Below are 25,008 nucleotides of genomic sequence, written 5' to 3' on the forward strand. Positions count from 1 at the left end.
AGACTAACACAACATCTTGTCAACGCTGCTTCTGAAACCGAACATTTTAAAGTTATTAAGTTAATATCTCTCTATTAACCTGGTTTGAAGAGTATAGAAAATGTATTGATACTTACAGCAGTAATTTAGACTAACTCACTACCACAAAACCGGAATGTTTAGCAATCCTTTCTTCAATCCTCTCTGCACTACTTAGCATATCATTAACCTAATTTGCGTCTGGTATAACACACATCGAACGCGTTATTCATATATATGTATTCAAAACGAAACCGGTGCAATGCACATAAAAGAATGTATTGTTGAAAGGGGAAAGTCCAATAGCTCCCAAATACATTTTGCCCTTTGAATTCTAGCAAGCACCGAAGCGCGTCACTTAAGGTTACCGACGACAAGTAACAAAAAAACGCTAGATTTGTCAAAATAAAACCTCAGAAAACGCTAGATATCAGTTTTCGCTTACCGGTACTTGTTTATTGTTTTCAATCATTAGTTTTGCCCTTTGAACTCAATACCCTTAGTACTGCAAGCACCGAAGCGCGTCAAGGTTACCGACGACAAGTGACGCTAGATTTGTAAAAATAGAACCACAATGCATGAACATAGAGAAATAGTCAATGAAACGACGAAAAAGGGAAAGTCTAAAGCGTTCATTAAATACATTTTGCCCTTTGAAGTCGGTATCGTTCTAGCACTGCAAGCACCGAATCGCATCAGCATTACATAGGCCTATGTATGGTGACTGTTTGCATTATGTATCCCTGCCTCCATCAGTAGTTTGGAATATTTGAATGCACATATGCCTGTGTTTACCTTTCTTGCTTCTTCAATATACCAGGAGCCAATCAAGAAGTGATGATCATATCGCATAAGTTTGAATTGACGTCACGTGACCAGCGCCTAAGCGATGCCGGTTGTCCTCATGGGCAGTGAAAAGGTACTTAACGCCCTATTTCTTAAACTTTTCACGACTCGCATCCCTTAGCAGTTGACAAAAAATCCTCTTTCCATCCTCTTTATCAAAGATCAACTGGAGGGGAAAGGATGAGGGGGAGGGGGTTGTGGAAACAACGCAATTTGGTAACATGTAGTGCAGAGACATCAGCGCCCGATTACAATAACATGCACAGATCCTTGTTTAAGCATTAGTAATAATTTGCAGAAAAATATACTGCCAATATTTGAAAAAGGATTCCAACCTCTACATGCTTATGATATATACATCACGTAAGTTCCTGAAGTATTAATTTTGGTCTTTTAGAGACATTCTTCAATTGGGAATAAGTTTGATACCTCCTCTATTAAAGTGATCCGAATATTTTTCAAAAGATATAGGTTACTTTTATCGTTAGTAGACTAGTAAACTTACAGGAATATGTTAAGGCGTTGGTATAGATATGGATTTTTGTTTGTGGCTGTTCCAGAATGCGCAAAGATCTGTCGCAATTGTCCATTCAATGGAAAAATAATTGAAATTATTGGAATTTAACTATTTAAAAAAAATCCTTCACGAATTATTTTTATGATTATAGTTGTGCATCCGCTAGAGTGCATCTTCTCACCTCAACTGTGCGTCCAGCCCATACAGGCTACGAAAACATCAACAAGAGCTTAATTTAACCAGACTTAAAATATAAATTATAGCTCAAAACTAATGTGTCAGATTTGGAGCATTAGTTACATTAATAATACTTAAATAAAATTATTACTTCCCTTTGTGGGCTACAGCGCCATCTGTTTAGCCTAGAAATCGATTGGTAACTGAAGCTTATATAAAAGACATTAACTTCATTTCGCTGTTGAAGCCTTCAATTTTAAAGTTTATTTTATTTTATTTAGAAATGTATGATGCGATTAATGCTATATCTCTTAATATTTTATTGATTCTATTAAGAATTAAAATAAGTGAACAACAAATATAAAATAACAACCCTTCACGTGGGTGGATTATATTCCATGTTAAAGAAACTTGCAAAGAAACACATACTAAACAACGGCCCAAGCTGTATGAAGCTGCTTGAATTTGTTAGTGTTATAAACTGAACAACGGCCCGAGCTGTATGAAACTGACTGAATTTTTAAGTGTTATAAACTAAACAATGATCAGAGTTGCATGAAGCTGCTTGAATTTGTTAGTGTTAACAACTAAACAATGATCCGACCTGTATGAAGCTGACTGATATTGATAGTGTTATAAACTAAACAATGATCAGAGTTGCATGAAGCTGCTTGAATTCGTGAGTGTTATAAACTGAACAACGGCCCGAGCTGTATGAAGCTGACTGAATTTTTAAGTGTTATAAACTAAACAATGATCAGAGTTGCATGAAGCTGCTTGAATTTGTTAGTGTTAACAACTAAACAATGATCCGACCTGTATGAAGCTGACTGATATTGATAGTGTTATAAACTAAACAATGATCAGAGTTGCATGAAGCTGCTTGAATTCGTGAGTGTTATAAACTGAACAACGGCCCGAGCTGTATGAAGCTGACTGATTTTGATAGTGTTATAAACTAAACAATGATCAGAGTTGCATGAAGCTGCTTGAATTTGTGAGTGTAATAAACTGAACAACGGCCCGAGCTGTATGAAACTGACTGAATTTGATAGTGTTATAAACTAAACAATGATCAGAGTTGCATGAAGCTGCTTGAATTTGTGAGTGTAATAAACTGAACAACGGCCCGAGCTGTATGAAACTGACTGAATTTTTAAGTGTTATAAACTAAACAATGATCAGAGTTGCATGAAGCTGCTTGAATTTGTGAGTGTTATAAACTAAACAGCGATCCGACCTGTATGAAGCTGACTGATTTTGATAGTATTATAAACTAAACAATGATCCGAGTTGTACGAAGTTGACTCAATTTGTTAGTGTTATAAACTAAACAATGATCAGAGTTGCATGAAGCTGACTGAATTTGTTAGTATTATAAACTAAACGATTCTACTATCCAACCTAGTCAGCAACCGCCTGAATTGGTAAATTTAAACCTTTAAGTTTACTCATGTACATAGAAGTATACATAATAACCGAGCAGTCTGTATCACATATTCTAACAGTGTCAGTTTATCTAGTGTTGTGAAACTGCCTGCTCCACCGCCCTTGAACAAGAGATGCGTTAAATATGGTTGATTTAAATTTATTATAGGGACTAGTCGTTTCACGTTAACGAGTATTCCAATCCATACTATACTGCATACTATCCATTCCAACTGTGTAAGTCACAAACTATATGGTATTTCCATGTTAACATTTAGTCATATCTTGGACTCATTTTCATTTACATACAAAATGTCTTAAATCAAGGTATTATTTACCCGTTCAGGGGTTTGATTTCAAACTTATGGAAATATTGTATTAAAGGGATTCAAGTATTGACAAATATGATAGCCATTGAGTTAATTCGAAGAGAAATATAAATATAGGAGTCATTCAATCACACTAGAAGGAATAATGGCTTTGTTAACTTCATGAATATTCAACACCAATTAAAGAGTTCATGGAGTATTCGTCTATTTTTAATGTCAACCGATTATCGTGAAAAGAACAAAAAGATATAATATATGATGTGTACAGGTACCATGTATTAAACTATCATAAAAAACATTAGCAAGCGTGTGCATTATTTTGAATTAAAATCACACTAACGCTCTTTTTCATTTCCTACAGGATATGTGCAAAATGTTTACACCAAATGTACCAATATCTCAAATAAGAAGTTCAAACATCTGGGCATAATAGTCCTTGTTATAAGACAAAACAGTTCAGCTTGAAATATTGATTTCTTGGAATCAATAAGAGCTAAAATTAGTAACCATCTGGAAATCGCAGTCCTTGTCATAAGACAAGACTCGCGTTGAGAACGATCATGGCTTAATGGCTAAATGTCTAAAATATTTCAAGGCAGAGCAAGTTATTAAATACAAACAACAGGTATGATTACTGTGTGTACATTGTTTTTGTTATATACAAATTAATCTTAGCCGTCGATCCATGACACGCGGTATCGTTCTAAACGTAAGGTACGACTAGGTATCTACTTATGATATATACAAACTGAAAATGTAACACACAACAAAGGAAAACTGTTCAGTTAAACTGAGGTAATATAAACAACTACCAACGTATGTAGAGACAGCAAAACTAGCTGCTGCATGTGACGATATGATATTAAAATGAATTGTAGATAATGTAACATGTTGTACATAAAGTAACAGAGACAACATAGCGTACAAACTACTAATTAACTAGATTTCACAGAATCATTCTTAAATTCTTCTAATAAATTTCTGACTTGATTCAGTTGTGTTGCTACTTGCTATATAATTGTTGTTGCAGGACGAATAGCAAGGTAAGAGACGTTTGCTATAGGAAACGGAACGGATTATTGTCAAGCTGGTACATTTGTATTGCCTAGCAAATACATGTGACATCCTAACAATAAATATGCAACTTATCTTTCTGAATGAAGAATGCACGGCAGTTAATCTTGCAATTTCGTTACAAAGTCAATAAGTCAAAGTCAAAATAATGTACTTTATTATTTGTAACCAATCCACGATTTTATCTGGATGCGTTATGTTGACCGGCTATCATTTTCCTTCACAAGTCTCCACATAGATGTCCATAGAATTCGTGGGGCGATTTCTTTCAATGAACTGTATTCCTGCCACGGCTCATCCTTTATGGTTTTTGTCCCAGTGCTCTTCATGGGAACTGAATATAAAAATAATAATTGTATTGCACATGATCAATGTGCACAACTTTTAGAGACATAAAACTAATAATCCCTTGTCATTTGCATTTGGAAAAAAAAAAGTCAGAATCCGAACGATCATTTTTTTTTTGTAAGGTACTTGTGAACTTTGTTCTAAAGATGAGGCTATCATGTTAGAGGAATGTTCATTGTATGAACTATTTCTTAACACACATGGATATGTCACATTATCGGTTTACTTACTTTCATTTTTTTAATAAGTTCCTCTCGAATGTTCTTTTCAATCTGCAATGAAAATGAAAACAAAGTCGATATTACCTGTTTCAATTCCGGTTACAATCATTTTATCCAAAATAGAAAGCCAAGAAATCATTACAAGGAACAGAAACTCTTTTGGTCAGACAAGACTCGACCTTCACTAACTTTTTAAGTGGGACTTCCTTCCAAAGTTATAACATTGTAACTCTCTGTGTTGGACATGCAAAGCATTCGCGACTGATTTATTGATATTTATTAAGTTCACACCACACACACACACACACACACAAAAAACGATTTTAGTGCAGTAATTGCATTCAGTTAACGTAAAATGATACTCACTTTCATATTAAGTTTCAACATTTTGTTTAAATCGTCTTTCTTCATCTGGGATAAGGTAAAAAGACGTTGATATTAAGATAAATTTTGTCAACATTTTATGATCACAAAGTTACATCTAGTGTCCACCAACCTAATCCATAATTATTACAGCGCCGGGCACATTTATACATGTTTATGATGTTCTTAACGGCTATATAGCAATAGGAATGAGGTTATAAGTAGGCTGGGTTCAATTAAACAGGGATTGTTTATATTTCCTGTTTGTATCTACAAAACCACTTATTTCTAAGACGCTGTGATCTACCTTATTTTTATACTTACTCCTTACGTGAATGTTACTGTAGCTTTGAAATTAACAACATTGTAAGCAGTCAACTACATCAATTCCAAAAATTGTCAAACATGGTACAGCATCAATTTTTACAGAAATTGTGGTCTCAATTCGTGCCACATTTTGACGTATTTCTCACCAAGTCAGAAATTATCAACCATTAATTCTCATTAATGGAAAAATAATAATGGTTCCGTCTTCGTTTACGTCGATTGGCTCCATTAATCGATACATGCGTACTTTTAGTAGGTTGCATGCATGTAACGTAATGTAATGTAAATAAATTCTTAAAAGGCGCATTACATGTAAAAGCATCTCAACGCGTCGTACAACATATACATTGCAAGCAATGAAATAAAATTATTTCATTAAGCGGACGCATAGGCGTCCGTTTGCCCTTTTCTGTGTTTTTTTTTCTATCTGCGGAAGCCCGTGGTAGGATAGCAGTGAAGATAGTTTCTACAGTGTCCGAGTCAGTCGATCGGGTCTTTGTGAACATTCAAGACCTCCGTAGCGCTGTTAACATTCCATTATATAAGTTATAATACTTTCAGTCGAAATTTAGTGAAGATAATCTCGTCCCCGAGTGTACAGAATGGTATTCTGAGAACATTCAACTGATAGATATATTACTTTACCTCATGGAACGTTACCACACACTGATACAATGTCGTCCTTGAACTTTTTCCGATCTAAAAGAAAACATACACGTCACATGAGGAAAGGAAGGTAATTTGCTTTCTTTTGAGCTTCGTCGGTAACAGCCCGGATTCAACACGTCTAGCATCACTCATGGATACCTCAGAGAGTGTCACTGAGCTTTCGTGACAACGTGAACATGATTAACAACATCCAAGGTTTGTGAAGTTGCGGTTGCATAAAATATATTTTCTTGCTTTTGGCTACACGAAACTGGTTTGATTTAAATGGACGACGGTATCCACGTACATACAGTCACATCATAGGCCAATGACCTGTAGTTCTCTATATGAACACGTGTTTATGTGATAATTATCGCAATGTATATTTAAGGAGTGTATCCGATCTTTTAATATTTCTGTTTCTGTCATTATTTACAATAATCTTATTGACAAAACTCATTTGCTACAGGTATGTATGTGCATGTGGGTTATCAGATTTACGTTAACTTAAAGTTTAAAAACGTATCATTGTTTTATTCAATGATCAATTAAGTTGCTTGTATGCTGCACAGGTCTCACCAAGTCTTCATTTGCAAGTTCCGTAACGAATTTTATCCATCGGTCTCGGTCCCACTGAAGATAAAATTAAAGTTAACGTTCATGAAGCGACGTAAGAAAGTATCTTATAATATAATGCCATAAATGTACTTACAGTAAATTAAATGTTCAGTGAGTTTCCTTCATTTTGTACAGTTTTCCTGATTCAGCCAAGTGATTTGATCAGTTCTACTCTTAATCTCACGATATAAAAACTCCAACTAACATGTCAAGCCTTCATTTCACTACAGTATGACCTGTATTGCTCAAAGTAAAACTATTAGATGCCTGATCTTACTTCATATTCTGGTTTCGTAGTAAGGAACGTCTCACCCTGTAGAATGAAATATAAATAGCAATGCTGGTTAGCTGTACAGATACCCGCTGTATTCAAAAGATCTGTGCGGTTTTACCATGAGCTGGTTCAGTAAGTCTACAAAATGCGGTACACTACAGTAACGTATTTAAATATTTGAGAAAACTTAAAACGATATTTGACGAATCATACAAGTTAATATACTTAATATATGACGTAATGATAACTTACGATCATGATTGAGAAGATAATAACGTGATTACTACAATATAAATTAAATAGCTAAATAAGTGAGAAACTTAAATCGACTTGTGAAGAATCATATAGGCTAATATATTTGATATATGACGTAACTTGAACATTACAGTATATTTACCTCCTCCGTTTTATGCTCCTTATTCTCCCTCTTCATCTTCTCCCTCTTCTTCTCTTTCTCCTGCCTCTTTTTCCCTTTCTCCTCCCTCTTCTTCTCTTTCTCCTCCCTCTTCTTCTCTTTCTCCTCCTCTTCCTTCTCTTTCTCCTCCCTCTTCTTCGCTGTCTCCTCCCTCTTCTTCTCTTTCTCCTCCCTCTTCTTCTTCTCTTTCTGTTCGTTAGATGTTATGACAGATAATTTGAGTAGATTTAGTGTTGGTCTGCATCTTTTTGTTATTGTCAGCATATATTCATTACCTGGAGGTCATAATATCTACACTAACCTTCACAAGCATATAAAACTCAAAATACGCATGGTGTTAATATAAAGGGTTTGCATTTACTTCTTGTGTTGAATATTTACCTTTGTTTCTCCACCATTGATAAGGTTGGTCACTTTCTGCTCAAAGCATCTATCTGACAGCTGTTAATGCAACAACAAAAAGTTTTACGACACATTTAGTTACATTATTCAAGTGTCGTTACAATACTTGAATACTTAGATACTATACACATACCAATTTCTGTCTGAGAAAGTCCTTCAATTTCCCCATGTATTCGTCAAACGTTATCTGTAGAAACAAGAAGATGAATTTCATTTATATACGCACGTAATATTTATGTATCGTTCACAAATGATAATGTAAACAGTAAGACAGGTTTTTCTATTTGTATTCATTGCATAATTCCCTATCAAACCATGATCTCATGTAATACACATAACAAGTAGAGTACGCCACTAACCTTTCCTTTAGGAGTGACAAAATGCCACAATTCTTGGACAAAATACTCGTCAGATATCTGTCAAGTAATAATGAAAGCATTGTTAAGTACAAAGTGCATCTCATCACGGTACATATTTCATTTAAGCTTCCAATGATCAGTCAATGGAAATATTCATTTCCGTTATTTCTATTAATACCCAGCTGTTACAATTTATTCTGTCAGTCTTTCACTACAACTGAGACGTACTCAAATATCGCATAAATGTATTTATAGAACGCGTTGTTATTCACTTACCATCTTTCTCATTAAAGTTTGCTCCAGAATCTCTATGCCGTGGTCTGCTGAATCCTGCATGAAATGTAAGGAATTTTGTTTCAAGCCGACCTTTTCATTATGCACTGAATGAACATGAAATATGTTCTAAGCGTGAAGATTTTATTAAACAGAAACAACAGAACTTAAAGATAACAAATAGTTCATAACCGATAGAAAAGGTAATTAAAACTATTATCTGTGATAAACATTACTACAGTGTATCAGATGGCAAAAAATTGATAGTTCAATTAGTCAGAAAAGCCAATCGCATAGACACTCACCTGTGGATTATGTGTGTAAGAAGATACGTGTTGTTCAACCTCTTCTTGGGAAACCTGGTTATCGGTAGAACAGCAAGAAATATAGACCACGGCCATGAACACAATTTAAAAATTGAGAACATACAAATTAGTAAGAATGTGTCACTAACTTGGTGTTACAATGAAGTCATCAGTCTAATTTATGTTACACAATCAACAATATAACCGTGTCTTTAAGTACCTTTGTATTCTGAATCATCTCCACGCATTTGTCAGTCTTGATCTGTGGAAGCAAAGGTGTTCAAAGTAATGATAGTAGTTGTACGGAGAGGTATACACCAACGGGCCTAGTAACTCATTCATGGTTGTATATTTCTTGATCATGAATAAACAATAATAAACGTCACTAAAGATAAATCACAGCGCCAATATGTGTGCTGCTTCGTTGCATGTAACACGTTCAGCACTTTTCGCATTATTCATTTGGTAAAACTAATTTTTAATATAACAAAGATAAAATAAATCAAATCTGAAACAGAGTACTTAATCCACATCAGTTGTCATCACTGTAATGATGTAATTGTGTATTGTCATTCCAATTCTCGTCACACTCATACAGGTACAATACCAATATCTCCTTGCTATGTATAATGCAACAATTATTATGTTTCCCACAGCGAAAGTCAGAAAGTCCACTGACAGGACAATACACATAGACGTAGGAAGTGGTGGAGAGGGGAGGGGGGGGGGCGCTGGCGGGCTGCAGCCCCAACCAAATGTTTTTGTGAAAATTCGGGCTATATGCTGAGAATTTTTCGGGCACCTACTGAAAGAAAAATAAATTGCAATGATATAGCTTAACGAAGTCAATAGTTTAACAAAAATCTCCTTGGTAATTAAAATAAAGTTCTAAGCTTGTCCGACTAATTCGTCATTACTAATGCCATTACTAAATGTCTCCAAACTTCTCAAAAAATGATTACCAATATAGAAGGGTAATAACACGGCAAATGATTGTATGTAATTGGAATGCGATGTAATAACTGATGCATGCCTATGTAAATTAGCTATGTTATATTAATGTAAACTGACAATTCTATATTTCATGTTGACGATTTCATTTGCGAACTTGTTTAATTTTACCTTTTTCTCTCAACCTGGATTGCGTTATTACAAATATTGACAGTTAGGTTTGACGAACATTTCAATTAGATGCATCTATGGTCTCAACTTACCATCTTAGCATCCATTGAGAAAATAAGCGCCTCGATGAGAGCTTGCTGTAATATCTGTAGAAAAGAATCAAAGTAGTAACGATATCCATCTCATTGATTGATCTCTCCACATCATTTCACCGTATGGTTATTCAGTTTACCTTATTTAGGGCGTCTTTGTCAAATTTCTCGTCAGCCGAGTCTGTTAACTTGCGAGATCCAATCTGTTAAATTGAATGCAATTCAGAACAACAACTCAGTTTTTGTCGTTTTCATGATATACTATCCGATACCTACAAAATAAAAAAGCACAAAGCCTGTACCGATTTATAGAATGACAGATTGTGACATTTACACCTTACCACAAGCCCCTATAACATTATTCATCACGAATATGGTTGTGAAGTGACGGATTCTATTTGTCTACATTTCCCAAATTATATCTAAGATGTCTATCGCTGGGTCTTGTTTCAAGAAAACCTTTTGTAGCAGTTGAGGGCGAGCGAATTGAAGTTACCTTCAAATTGCATTTTATCTCAACCTGTTATTCTATTAGTCTATATATGCTATTTTGCTTTTCACGATTTGGCATATTTAATTCCAATACGATACATCTCTGAACTATTCTTTTTATAAAGTTGAACAAACTAAGGATCTGTATGGAAGTAATTCTTCATTAAGGGAAAATAAGTCAGTCGTAAGCTACACAATTTACATGCATGTGAAACCAAGGCAGGTTTTCAGATTAAAATGATTTTACTTTACATAGCTGAAAATAAAGAAAATACGTGAAATATATGTTTATATATTTAGTTTAACAATCGCCAAAGAAAACTAATCAGTTACTGGAGTTATCCTTTTGACACACTAAAGTTTGATCCTACATAAATTAAGGATTGCTTTTCAAGGATATTTTCAACTGATTCAGACGTAATGCGTTCTTACTCTGTAGTGGTAGGCGTAAAGGTAAATTAAATTCGTCTACTGGCTACGTTACTAACCACAGCCCTTTCATATTTTTCAACCAATATGGTATAGCGATCATTAAAGATCGTGGCTGTTAATTTATAGTTAATCATATTTATCTTATTTGACATTTGTTTCATTTCCCCAGATTCACCCATCACTGGCTGTTTTCTATCTGTTTAAGTTTAGTTTAAGTTATGTTCAACATATAAGGATTATGTGCTGATAAATATTCATGACTTTTATTTGACAGCCATGATATAATATGAACACTGTCGTCATAGTCGTCTTTGTTTTGACTTTCAATTAACTGATAACATATCAATCTCATTTTCTTCTTTTTGTCCCAACCTGGTGATCTTTCGATGGATTATTCTGTTTAGTTTTATGTGATTCTTTCCATCTTCCTGATGACAACTGTTTCGCTTAATTCCTCCTTGAGAAAGAAGATCTATGGAATTTCATTTTTTCTTTTGTAAATTCTATACTTCTCTTATAGCTATTTTCTAACTAGAAATAACTTTCAGTTCAAATTTCATAATAATGGTATCACATTATGTCTTTAACACGACAGAATTTTACAAAAACTCAGATCAGCTATTACGTCATATGTATAACTGTAAAAGAGCATTTTCCATCGGAATATCTATTCAATCTACGGTAGATCTGAGGGATTTTTTATTCCTACTTTACCTTTTCAACAGAATTATTGTCAAGCTTGATGGGCATCTCAATAGTCTTAGCCTGGAAAAGTAAAACAATACGTTAAAACGTGTAATAATTGTGTAACTGGAGAAGCTCTTCGACTCGTTCGTTTCGTTACTAAAATAAAAGATCAAACACGTGCTTTCAGAAACTGCAATACTTACCATAAGGTTCTCCCAAACACTCTTGAAGATATTGCACAATCGATTTATTGACTGAGAATCGATTTTCTGTGGATAAAAAGAGATTTGAAAGTACAATATGGTAATGTCTTAGGAAAGAAAACTTGATCCATATAACATTAATCAAATTTACACTTGTAAAACAGTTCCCGGTTTGCGACATTGTGTTATTGTACGTTACAGTTTGACACATCACAGTCAATATAGGCCTATTTAACTGATACATTTAGCTACCATAGACTTACTTGCTGAAATTCCTGATATGTAGACTGAAGAAAATACGGTGTCATATACTAAAAATAGAAAAGTATATGAGTAACGTTATACTCCGATCATTTCAACTCTTGAAAACATATCATCTTTTGATTCAGTTTAAGTATCTTTTGAATATTATAATACTAAACATTAAATAAATGTTGGAAGGAACATTATACAGTTTAATCGAAAACTGAGACGAGGAAGTAAACAAACAAAAACAAAATGTTTCAAAATTCCCACCAATTAATTCAAAAAGTCAAAAATGATTTTCCTAATCATATATTATACATGTATCACATACCATCAAATACTCCCACAATTTACAAATATCGGGTGTACTGCTGAAAGTTAATACATTTTGTGGGTGTAGAAAACGTATTTTTATTCAGATTAAAATATTCCAAAAGCAATGTCCACAATGGATGACACTCACATGATAAGTCTCTGTTTCAGAAAATAATTCATTCATGATTATATCTTCGGAGATCTGAGGTAAGGGAAAGAACAAAGATAACGGTATACAGAAACGTATGACAATGAAGTGATAACTACATCAACTCCAAAAATGTCAACCATTTATGACCGGAATATTATCCTGTCGTTGAACACGCTATTTTGATTCATAACATTTGGTATGTAACTGGTCCTGTCTAAATGTAAAGTATCTCTAACAATAATGCAAATTAGGAAGTGAAATGGTTGTCTTACTTCTAATAAACTGACTTTAATGCATCGACCTATATCTGTCTAGGAATGAGATATTCATTTCATCGTACCAACACATCGGTCGAACGCATGAGAAGCATAGCATAAATTGTGACATTGCAATTTGTTTTCCTAGTTTTTAATAGCGATGTATATAATTTTACAGGAGGTGAGAGAAAACAACTTACGTAATTATTTAGATAGTATCGTAGTAATGTTGATAAGAAGTCTTCTTTTGAACACTGCAAAAACAAATCAGAGCTTCATTACAGTAATTTTGAAATGTTGGGTAATGTTGGGTTTTTGACTTTTAAATATATTAAAACCCAAATATTGTAAATGTTAAAGAATACATTCATGGCAGTAATTAATCCAAATTATCAATCTGTAGATAGTAGAAATTTATTTTCAAAGTTCAAAGAATACCGATGTTTTTTTTTAATATTATGAGCTTGTAATCCTTAAAAGGCATAGCGGAAGCAAGCTATACTCACGTATTTCTTGTCAACCAAACCCTTTAGTTCGTTCATGATGAGATCAAATCCAGCCTGCCATCAAATGATTTATGAAGTTTAGTGAATTATATTTATCTCTTAATTTAACACTAAACGAATGTTATGTTATGTTACACTACACGAATCACCTGCATGAAGTACTGTTCTTTCGCAGCCAAACCCATGTCTGTGTTATAAACTAGAAACTCTCTCACGCACTCTCCAATTCCATGTTAATTATGTTTTTTGTTTTCTAACTGCATATACCATTGCATTGTCCATCAGCTGACTAAGCACACAGCTGTTAACAAGGAGTCCTACAACACTGTTGTTTCTTTGAATGAATAAGGTTACGTCAAAGTACTTTCTGCCGACTTAGAGTGGAATCTTTAATGTAAGTAACATGCAGATGTTATATCATTAGCAACATGTAGATGTTATATCATTAGTGACATGCAGATGTTATATCATTTACATGGGTAAAGTACTTTATACAGACTTAGACGGGAATCTATTATGTGAGTAACATGCAGATGTTATATCATTAGTAACATGTAGATGTTATATCATTAGTGACATGCAGATGTTATATCATTTACATGGGTAAAGTACTTTGTACAGACTTAGACGGGAATCTATTATGTGAGTAACATGCAGATGTTATATCATTAGCAACATGTAGATGTTATATCATTAGTGACATGCAGATGTTATATCATTTACATGGGTAAAGTACTTTGTACAGACTTAGACGGGAATCTATTATGTGAGTAACATGCAGATGTTATATCATTAGTAACATGTAGATGTTATATCATTAGTGACATACAGATGTTATATCATTTACATGGGTAAAGTACTTTGTACAGACTTAGACGGGAATCTATTATGTGAGTAACATGCAGATGTTATATCATTAGTAACATGTAGATGTTATATCATTAGTGACATGCAGATGTTATATCATTTACATGGGTAAAGTACTTTGTACAGACTTAGACGGGAATCTATTATGTGAGTAACATGCAGATGTTATATCATTAGTAACATGTAGATGTTATATCATTAGTGACATGCAGATGTTATATCATTTACATGGGTAAAGTACTTTGTACAGACTTAGACGGGAATCTATTATGTGAGTAACATTCAGATGTTATATCATTAGTAACATGTAGATGTTATATCATTAGTGACATGCAGATGTTATATCATTTACAAGCGTTAAGTACTCTCTACCGACTGAGACGGGAATCTTTTATGTAAGCAACATGCAGATGTTATATCATTAGCAACATGCAGATGTTATATCATTAGTGACATGCAGATGTTATATCATTTACATGCTTAAAGTACTTTTTACCGACTTAGACGGGAATCTTTTATATAATTACATGCAGATATTATATTATTTACATGGGTACATGCATACGACAATCACTCTATCAATTTGATTTTGTACTTTTAATCAGTAGTAAATAATTTCGCGTGATATACGTGATACGCTACAAACGTCTAAACGGGTAACTATCCAATCAATATAATTTGTTTATTAATTCATTGATTTATTTTTTTGTTATTCATGATACTTACGATGGGTCAACATTGTAGCTATCATCATACTTACGATGTTATTTTATGCTATCATCATTTTTACGATGGGTCATCTTTGTATGCTATGATCATACTTACGATGCTTTCGCTGAGCAAGGATCCTGATAACTCAACGTAACGTAATAATCCAATCTGAAGCAATGACGCAGAACAGTGTATGGTTAGCACGGTATGCGTCTGGATTGTTTGTCATTTGAAATTATTGATATTAATAATGCCATTGTCTCGTGGATGCATGGTATTTCGTTAATGAAATAATTTCATCACCTATTTTTTTAACGTTGTCTAGTGGCGTACGGCCATGGCCATTCACAAATCAGGATAGCGTTTAAGACGACGACGACGATGATGATGATGATCATGATGATAATTTTGGCAATTCAGCAAACAATGTTATTGTTCCTTTGGCTATATTTTTCCTCCCCTCCATTCCTTCCTGTCTTTTTAATTGATTTTGTATAATTACATTTTACATTAGTCGAGCATTGGGTGATAATACTTACAACTCTTCTTTGAAGTAGTTTTCCTACCAGGGTGATGTAGTTAGTAGATGAAATCTGTTGATGAAAGTAAAACACGTACAGTGTCACAAATCTGCATTATGCATTAAACTATTCACGTTGTGTGAAGTTCACTCGAGTAAGAATACAAACTAGTATTTTATTACTACTAGCCCCTATGGACCGAAATAGAGGCTATTTAAATAAATAATAAAGCAAAATCACGTGAAGTCTCTTATTATTTCGGATATTATTCGATTCCCACTTACCCGATTATGTCCAAGTAGTTCATCCAACATCTTAAGAAAGTGTCCAACCTACGCAAGAAACAAAATAGTTCATTTTTAGTAAACTCTCTACATTTTCGATATAGGTTTTAAATCAATGTGATTCGATGTCACTTACCCAGTCATTTTGAAAGTTATCTACAACGAAGTGCAGAATTTTTAGTACTTCTTGCTGTGAAAAAAAGAAGACCAGTTTTACAACTAGACAGTTCTTGTGATCTTAGATTCCTAATTTTGTCATTTTCAAATCAGAGACATTCTATTATCAAACTCACCTTACTTTGCATGCATCAATTAAATTACTATTAATCATAAAATAATTCCACAAACATTACTACGATGTATTTTTTTTTGGGGGGGGGGGGAGTGGCATTGCCATGCTGATACAAGAAAAAAAATAATCCCAAAGTAATCTTCTAAAGAAATGAAGTGGATGAGAAAACTTGTACCATAACGATTCCATTGAAAATTCAAGCAGCTTATGCAAGGCAAAATGTCTTCATTCCGTCTGTATTATAATCATGATTCAGTGTGTTATTTCTGGTTTAGCGATTCAGAGAAAAACTAACATATTTGTCACTGACCTCGTTAGAAACATTTTGGTTCTTCAAAAATCCAGTCAGAAACGGTATTGGAATTGTAACCTGTTGAACAAGGCGAAGAGAACTTGAACTTAACACAGACGTAGACATGGTGATATTCACATGATTGCGTTATATAAAGATACTCGGTTCTAGTCTTATCCGATACTAAGAACTAAAGTTACATACTTCATGAACATATTTTGTTTATATCATACTCAAATATTTTGTACTTTTAAAAATTATTTCTGATAATATTGCCCGGGACAATTCCTTTCACATAAATGCTTTATATTGCAAATTTTTCTATTGGTCTGTGCTCACGACTTTCCACAAATATTTCGTCACACAAATGTGGTCATTAACGATTCAAGGACAATACTTATTATATCTTGTAATCATTGAGAAAACTACTGGCATATCTCATCAGTAGTTTTTCCAGGTTAGTGAATACATAATTTCTCCTTTCGAAAATGTCATCAAAGCAATTAACACGTGCTCTATAATTTGAGTTGGAGTTGCTTACTTTATTATCAGTACAGAATGATTTCATCATTTCTTTGAATGCTTCTGGTGTCGTCTGAAAGAAGGTAAAATTAATCGGCCTTTTCATAAGTTTTCGTGACAGTGGTACCTTTATACAGGGAATATAATTTCTTAACGTAACCGTGACTGCTTCACAGCATATCACGTCTAGTTAACGTGTGAGTGTGTGTATGGTAACTATTATTATCCTTATAACTTCACCAGGAATCAAAACTGATGGCAAAAACTATTAAAAACTTTGAAGTTACAAAAAAGGATCGATTTTGTAGTGTTTGCTGAGAGAATCCAATCCTGAATATTTCTCCATGAGAATGTAATAGACTAAATATTTGTTTCAAAGTATCCTCTCCGACAGATAGCAACAGACGAATGTAAATGTTAAATGACAGATAATTCAACCCCACCATTACCAACCACACCCCACATCACCCGCATCACCCTACCACGTTAGACCTCTCCATACAGCCGATTCACACAGAGATTACAGTAACTACTGTAAATCTTAAAGTTTTGTACCACAGTATATACTGGATCGTGCTGACAAATGTGATAAATCGGTAGCATGTGCCATTAAGTTTACAGTAAGAACTGAGGATATTTGTAATTCCAACAAATCCCAAACAACTGGATTTGTTGGAATTATACACATAACCTCAGTTCTTACTGCAACCCTAAAAGCACACGCTACCGATTTATAGCACGATCCAGTTTTAACTGTGGTACAAAACTGTAAGATTTACAGTAGTAACTGTGTTCTCTGTGTATATCGGGTGCTCCATTCCACCTACGACACCAAAACAAATGCACAGGACTGAATTTAATACAATGTGTAGGTACTTATGTGCACTTAATGACTTTGAATGATCCTACCGATTCTGCGATAATTCCGGAGAAAATCGGTTGGAAAGAATTGTTAAATTTATTCTGAAATGGAAATATAAGAAAGTCGGTATTATTTTTGTATTTATTACCATACCCAGGTTATGTAAGCGCTTATTAACGGTAAAACAGTCTAACATAGCTGTTTTAGCCTGTAATTGTGGTGTGGATTCTTAAGTGACTTGGCACATGATATATTTGTCAGTTTATTGGCTCTAAGCGTACACCTTCATAGTATCGAGAGCAATTATATTGAATCTTCTATACTATATGTGATATCACACATCCATGTAATGCCGTTCATGCTTTAAGACAAAGGTCGTTTGACAGTGTTTAATGTTAAACTTAAAAACCCCGTCCAGTATAGAATACTGCACTTCCCCTAGAAAATAAAACTTATACTGGACATACAATGTTACCGCCAAGGAAGTACATGTAACACTTTAAACGTCGAGAAAAAAAGTATCAAATGTTGGATTGTCCTTTGTCATTCAGTCGAGTAAGTTAGTAGAATTCGAGGCTTTATGATTCAACGTATTTTAGCAAATCCTTAAAATACGGTTGCAACAGTTTCCAGCTTGGTACCTTCACCAAATGATGGGATACTATAGGGACGCACACTTTTGAAGAAAAGAAAGTTGTAGTATTTAACTTTAGCATTCCTTCCTAATTGATGTATAATTTCAACATAATAACATGACCTTTCACGCTATAACACAGATATATGTAATTACCTGCAAACTATTGGTCTCCGCTTCACTTGTAAGTTCGTTTTCAATGGTAGGAATTGGCTAGAAGTAATTACAAATATGAAAATAAGAATCTAAATGAACCTTTATCAATATAACAATGACGTCACCTATTAAATAAATTCCTCAATCACAAGAACTCGATTGGCAGAAACTCCTTTCGCGTCATTTCCAACAGTTTACATACCAGACTTACCGAGACGATTGTTATTATATTTGTAAAATTAAAGTAAACATTACAATACTGTGAATGGTATACTATATGTACAAATCCTTTGTAAGAAACAATGCTAACGATCGATAGTATCGTTACATGGTACATCTAATTGCACAATAACTTTACGTGAACATTTAAGCCTGAACTTGACCTTTTCAAGTACAAACTTTACCAATATTTGCTTGACCTAACTCTCATCAGTATAAAATTCCTCAACCACTTTATGTGACATATAAGTCATGACGTTTAGCCTCATTTTTGTCAGTTATATTTTCATTTAAAGTTATTGCAACTATCTCCAGGCTCGGTACTTACCTCGTGTTTTCCTAACTTCATGGGGTAATTGATCTTTTCGTCAGCATCCTGGAAAAACACAAAATAAAATTAATAATATTTTTGTAAATCACCTGTTCAATCAACAAACAATGGTTGCTCAAATATGTTTGAGCAACCGAGTATTTGTGTGTCTGTTTCATAGCTATCAATAATCCAATCGATCAGCGTGGAGAGACATAACCTATAAATATGCATTGCATGTACCGTCTGCTTCCTATGCCACCCTCTCCAACTCAAAGTTACTTCATGATTTATACTGAATGTTAACAATGTCCTTATTCACAATCTTGGGAATGGAAATGAACTAAAATAGAATTTAGTTTTTCTATTTGAACTTTGTTGTTTCCAAAGTCTCTCGTAGATTTGGTCACGTCATTTCAACTTTTCTCATCATTTCATTTGGAGTTTGTATCTAAGCGTAAGCTTTGAAATTCGTTGCACATATTACTTTATACGATTGGTATTAACCATGTACAATGTTAGATCTTCCACATCCTGTCTTGATAGCCTGCATGCTTATAATTGCGATTGCATGGCAATTCTAGCGTATTATTTGTAAATTAATGATTAACCGTTTTAGATATTTGTCCTAATTCTTGGTCTCCCGTTTGTCCCCTCGTAGTAATTTGTAGATATTGAGGCAGCTTGCTTAAAACTGAAAGGAACAAGAACATAGAAATAATTATACTCAATTTCCAATCGGTCAGGCAACGTGTGTTTGTGGTGTTTTGAATTTTTAATAGATAATATATCGTTTAGGAAATGCGTTTTTCTTCATCTGAATCATATTATTTACAACTGAAGCAATACACCATGTCTCTTGATAGTAAAGTTAAAGACGTTTCCAAGAGTACAACTGTTTTGCATGCATAAACCTGAACGGATGCAGACTATAAATAGAACAACAAAAGGTAAGGTGTGAAATCATGTGGTAAAAGTCTTCTGTCAATTGAATATACATACTCATTCATCTGAAAACTGAAGCCTCATGTATTGTATGAGAATGTGTATTGTAATTTAACATTAGATAATTAAATAAAAACCACCATCTTCCACTCACTATATTCACGTTTCCAGTAAAACACAATAATCACAATAATCACTAGGAAGAGAAAGAACAAGACGAGAAAAACCACTAGTCCTGGCCGTCCACCGCTTTCTTCGCCACAACCGCTAGTAGCTGAAAGAAAACAAGAAATATGTTAACATCCAGATGAATTATAGTAACAATTAACTGATTGATACATTTTAATTGCAGGATCCTGTGGCATACACGAGTTGCAAGGAAAGCAAGTTGTTGCGTAGGCTAACTTTGAATGTCATATTAATATATTCTCGGCAATGTTACTTAGTTTCACTGCTGCCATCTATTTTGAAAGCTCGGGGAGATTCGATCCGTGATGAACTAACCTAAGATCATGGAAAAGACAACAGGGTTTATTTATCTTAATTATGTATGCAGTCCTATATACTTCGGCGTTCTTTGTAAAATATTGAATTGATCCATGCCTCTCTCATATGTCATCAGATCAAAAGGTGTTGTATACAGGTTAACATAAATATTACATACTTTATGATTAATGAAAAATAATTATAGCAAATGATTAACATAAAAATTTGATTGATCTCGATTACTATTTATAAGAACAAGTTAACTATCCTCACCTGTTATTAAATTAAATTAAATATTTATAAGAACATTCTCAGAAAATGTTAACTATCCTCACCTGTTATTAAGTTCACAACAGACTTGTTAATGTTGTCTTCGTGTTCGTTTTTACCTGGTGTGCATTCTATGCTAACTACCTCACTGCAGTCTGGTATAGTATACTCAACATATAGTTTAGTATCAAAGGTACCGGGTTGAGTTGACTCCTTTTCGGAATACGTATGGCCGAATATAAAGACTTCTATATCTGTAACTGTGGTATCTAATGTGATTAAAGGTTTAATGGACGGTCTTGATCCAAAAATAAAGCACTCCAAAGATCCCTCATTTGCCACATTTAGTTCACAGTTATCGAGGTCTTCACATCCTTTGATTACGGTTTTCATGAGCGGTGGTGATACTGTGAACAGTAAAGTAAGCATTTCTCTACAAATTTAATTACATTTTTGTCGCCATCATTCCATGAGACGGGAAGTCAAACATTAAAGTGCCGTTAAATTCTTAAAAAAAGAAAAGAAAAAATTGAAGGAAGCTCCCACTTCTCCAGTTATTGGAAGAAAACCTTGTTAAGTATTAATAATAAAGCTACCCGTACTTCGAACGTGGATTCTGAATGCTGTAGATTGTAATATTTGATACTATACCTTATAAACAGAATAATGTAACACATAATAATGTTCCATTACGAGCCTACATTCATTTCTCTCTTGTTAAACTACTTCATGAAACTGTTTTATTAACACCTGTTTGCGGACTCACCGTGAACTTCCACAGGATTTTCAACGATCCTATCAGACTGACCAGTCCAGGAAAAGCACATATAATGGCCCTCATCTCTAAATGTTACTTTATTTACTACGAGCGTCCCATCTTCCTCTACTTCACATCTATCAGTATCCAAACACGAACCTCCTTCATACTCTGGGTATTTCCTCCACAACAAGTCATATGTTCCATTCGGGTAACGGACCCCCCATTCACCTAGTTCACTCTTTGGACATTCCAGGATCAGATCTGATCCACTTTTGAGAAACTGGACCTCTTGTTTAACGACACCATCTTCATTAGATCCTTTAACAAACATTCCCACAGGTCTCGGCTCTTGGACGGCCCTGTCTGTTACATCGCAAGTGAAATATTCTAAGTTAAAGTCCTTTGGGTTGTACTCCAGTAATGAGGTTGATGTGTACAAGCTTGTTGTTATATTCAGAGTATTATTATACCACGATTGTTGTTCTTCTCCGTTAAATGCATTCCACGTAATGTTTACAGGTGGCCGAGTTTCTTCTGCGATACATAACAGTGTGTTTTGAAGTTTGCTTTCTTCAATACTTCGGCAGATTTCATGACTTGATGAAGCACATGCCTCTATGCTTGGGTTACTTCTTAGTGAAACTGTGAAATGAAAGTCAGATATTTTTTTTTAAATTCGTATTCAAACATGCATTCGAGTTAATGATGTTTGCCTCCAAATGCCATTTCTAGCCGGTCACTAGTTTAGCTATAAACTTCATATATATATATCTTAAATGTGGTATTATATTTGTCATATAAAGATGTATTTACCTTGCACATAGATAGATACTGTCTTATCAAATGGATTTCCGTTGTTGTCTAGATATCTAACAAAGTATGATCCTTCGTGCTCAACTTGAAGTTCATTTATTACCATCGCTCCTTCATCTGTAATATCATACCCTTCTTCATTAATTGTCTTTGAACCACCGTCAATGCGTAGTATTAATTGTCCATTGTCTACGTCTGTACCACGGTACCAGAAAAGCGCGAGGAACCCTACCGTAATGTCACATTGTACTTCTAATCGACTTCCACGTTCACTATAAATTGTTTCTCCCTGGCAAGTGTCTGATACAGACTCGGCAAAACCTGTATAGAGAAAACACAGAAGAACACGTGTATACATTGTCTATGCAAGGCATTATATGCATTTTGTACAATAAAAAGAGACAGATATACGATAGAAATTCAAGTTATTCTTATTTACTGCTTATTTTTGTTTGATTTAGTCAATGCTGACATTCGTAAGTTGTGAGACTAGTCTTGTTGTCTAATGACAGTATTTAGAATGATTGATGGATGGATGGATGGATGGATGGATGGATGGATGGATGGATGGATGGATGGATGGATGGATGGATGGATGGATGGATGGATGGATGGATGGATGGATGGATGGATGGATGGATGGATGGATGGATGGATGGATGGATGGATGGATGGATGGATGGATGGATGGATGGATGGATGGATGGATGGATGGATGGATGGATGGATGGATGGATGGATGGATGGATGGATGGATGGATGGATGGATGGATGGATGGATGGATGGATGGATGGATGGATGGATGGATGGATGGATGGATGGATGGATGGATGGATGGATGGATGGATGGATGGATGGATGGATGGATGGATGGATGGATGGATGGATGGATGGATGGATGGATGGATGGATGGATGGATGGATGGATGGATGGATGGATGGATGGATGGATGGATGGATGGATGGATGGATGGATGGATGGATGGATGGATGGATGGATGGATGGATGGATGGATGGATGGATGGATGGATGGATGGATGGATGGATGGATGGATGGATGGATGGATGGATGGATGGATGGATGGATGGATGGATGGATGGATGGATGGATGGATGGATGGATGGATGGATGGATGGATGGATGGATGGATGGATGGATGGATGGATGGATGGATGGATGGATGGATGGATGGATGGATGGATGGATGGATGGATGGATGGATGGATGGATGGATGGATGGATGGATGGATGGATGGATGGATGGATAAATAGATTGGAACATTGTAATGGTTTCCTTTAAAGCCCTTTCTATTTGAGATCTTTGAAGGAAATCAAAACACTCGAAGACTCGAAATACTTTTACGATAACGCCGGTAGTCCAGGCACAGTTATATACATGAAAAAAGCAAACACTAGTCTCGTAAGATGATTGGCGATAACGTTGAATCGCCAATGTTGCTTTTAATGTATGATTTTGCCCCTTCAGTATGATGTATTGTGCTTGTGAGAGCTGTCATTGTTGGTCAACCGTTCATTCATATCTTTTTTATTTATTTATTTTTACATTTTTACATTTACCATGTTATTTACTCTAGTATTAATTAACTAAATCTCCCATTTTGATGTAGAGATAGTTAGATGATATAGCATACCTTTCATGTTTTTCAAGGGTATTATTTGCGCTGACATTACGCTTTAAATGTGTTCTCTATCCAGCGCCATCATCACTATCAAGCACTATATAAGGTACGTTTGTTCCAACTACACGACTCATGTATTCCTGGCCACCTTTATACGTAAGGAATGGTAGTAACATATGGAAGGTCAATGTAAGTGTTAAGTGTTAGTTTATACTTACCAACAGTTAAGATGGTGATGACCAGTGCCAGGAAACATGTACATGACGCCATGGTGTGATTTCAATTACTCTTCGTGATTAAACTATATCTTCTCTATCTATGCTGTTTCAATCATCGCATCTGAATAACTGAAAGAAATTCAAGCTGTAAAAAATGAAAAAGCATATATTTTGAATCGTCCTTGGTTCTTTAATCAGATATGTTCTTTCAAAGCAGCCTTTCCAATATTTGTTTACAGCTGATGGTGCTTGGGTAATCCCCCCTCTTCTTCCCAGCCCCCTTTTGCGCTCGCCATTGCTAAGAGTATACATTCCGTTTTTATTGGTGTATTTAGGGGCACGATGGAGCTCGTTTAGCCCGCAATTATTACCATTTTCTTGAAGTGATAGGGACAGTGGTGTAACATATAGAGCACATTATATTTTTTAATTAACCAAATAAAAAGAGAACACATCGTAATGTTTACGATAATACATTCAGAAACTAGATAGAATACCTATAGCATTTCATAATCGGGTGATCAAAAACCTTACAGTTTTCTCACAAGTTATTCACAAGTTATTCTGCAAATAAGGCGAATTATTATCATTTCTTTTTAATTTGCTGTGGAGAAAACACCCAGGTTATGAAGGAGGTTCGTGTTCGGATACTGATAGATGTGAAGCACGGAAAGATGGGACGCTCATTTTCTATGTAGTTTCATACAGTTTTAATAATTAAAACCGTTGCTCCCTTAGCTCGCCGAGTCTGTGTGCAA

The 25,008-nt window shown here is 34.7% G+C and overlaps 2 protein-coding genes across 6 annotated transcripts in view; both read right to left on the reverse strand.

The window, feature by feature from the left end:
- Positions 1-270, reverse strand: part of LOC139977789 (uncharacterized) — a 24,373-nt gene extending 24,103 nt beyond the window's left edge. For all 5 annotated transcript variants that reach the window (XM_071987423.1, XM_071987422.1, XM_071987424.1 and 2 more), the window contains exon 1: positions 117-270. The gene's annotated coding sequence lies outside the window, so the exon portion shown is untranslated. The remainder of the gene's footprint in view (positions 1-116) is intronic.
- Positions 271-3,571: 3,301 nt separating this feature from the next.
- Positions 3,572-25,008, reverse strand: part of LOC139977788 (uncharacterized) — a 38,694-nt gene continuing 17,257 nt past the window's right edge. Inside the window, exons 2-37 of the mRNA XM_071987421.1 lie at positions 24,251-24,395; positions 22,390-22,710; positions 21,583-22,218; positions 20,882-21,223; positions 20,215-20,334; positions 19,727-19,809; positions 19,134-19,181; positions 18,587-18,643; positions 17,844-17,897; positions 16,954-17,007; positions 16,431-16,490; positions 15,965-16,018; positions 15,829-15,876; positions 15,563-15,616; positions 15,138-15,191; positions 13,446-13,499; positions 13,140-13,193; positions 12,680-12,733; positions 12,234-12,281; positions 11,971-12,036; positions 11,795-11,845; positions 10,297-10,359; positions 10,157-10,210; positions 9,163-9,204; positions 8,943-8,996; positions 8,641-8,694; positions 8,365-8,421; positions 8,139-8,192; positions 7,985-8,044; positions 7,586-7,792; positions 7,192-7,227; positions 6,876-6,929; positions 6,294-6,347; positions 5,325-5,369; positions 4,968-5,009; positions 3,572-4,723 (exon numbers count right to left, since the gene is read on the reverse strand). Of these exons, the coding sequence (XP_071843522.1) occupies positions 4,715-4,723; positions 4,968-5,009; positions 5,325-5,369; positions 6,294-6,347; positions 6,876-6,929; positions 7,192-7,227; positions 7,586-7,792; positions 7,985-8,044; positions 8,139-8,192; positions 8,365-8,421; positions 8,641-8,694; positions 8,943-8,996; positions 9,163-9,204; positions 10,157-10,210; positions 10,297-10,359; positions 11,795-11,845; positions 11,971-12,036; positions 12,234-12,281; positions 12,680-12,733; positions 13,140-13,193; positions 13,446-13,499; positions 15,138-15,191; positions 15,563-15,616; positions 15,829-15,876; positions 15,965-16,018; positions 16,431-16,490; positions 16,954-17,007; positions 17,844-17,897; positions 18,587-18,643; positions 19,134-19,181; positions 19,727-19,809; positions 20,215-20,334; positions 20,882-21,223; positions 21,583-22,218; positions 22,390-22,710; positions 24,251-24,302 (3,249 nt within the window). The 5' untranslated portion in view covers positions 24,303-24,395 and the 3' untranslated portion in view covers positions 3,572-4,714. The remainder of the gene's footprint in view (positions 4,724-4,967; positions 5,010-5,324; positions 5,370-6,293; positions 6,348-6,875; positions 6,930-7,191; positions 7,228-7,585; positions 7,793-7,984; positions 8,045-8,138; positions 8,193-8,364; positions 8,422-8,640; positions 8,695-8,942; positions 8,997-9,162; positions 9,205-10,156; positions 10,211-10,296; positions 10,360-11,794; positions 11,846-11,970; positions 12,037-12,233; positions 12,282-12,679; positions 12,734-13,139; positions 13,194-13,445; positions 13,500-15,137; positions 15,192-15,562; positions 15,617-15,828; positions 15,877-15,964; positions 16,019-16,430; positions 16,491-16,953; positions 17,008-17,843; positions 17,898-18,586; positions 18,644-19,133; positions 19,182-19,726; positions 19,810-20,214; positions 20,335-20,881; positions 21,224-21,582; positions 22,219-22,389; positions 22,711-24,250; positions 24,396-25,008) is intronic.

The sequence above is a fragment of the Apostichopus japonicus genome, chromosome 12 (genome assembly GCF_037975245.1).
Source record: "Apostichopus japonicus isolate 1M-3 chromosome 12, ASM3797524v1, whole genome shotgun sequence".
Taxonomy (NCBI): domain Eukaryota; kingdom Metazoa; phylum Echinodermata; class Holothuroidea; order Aspidochirotida; family Stichopodidae; genus Apostichopus; species Apostichopus japonicus.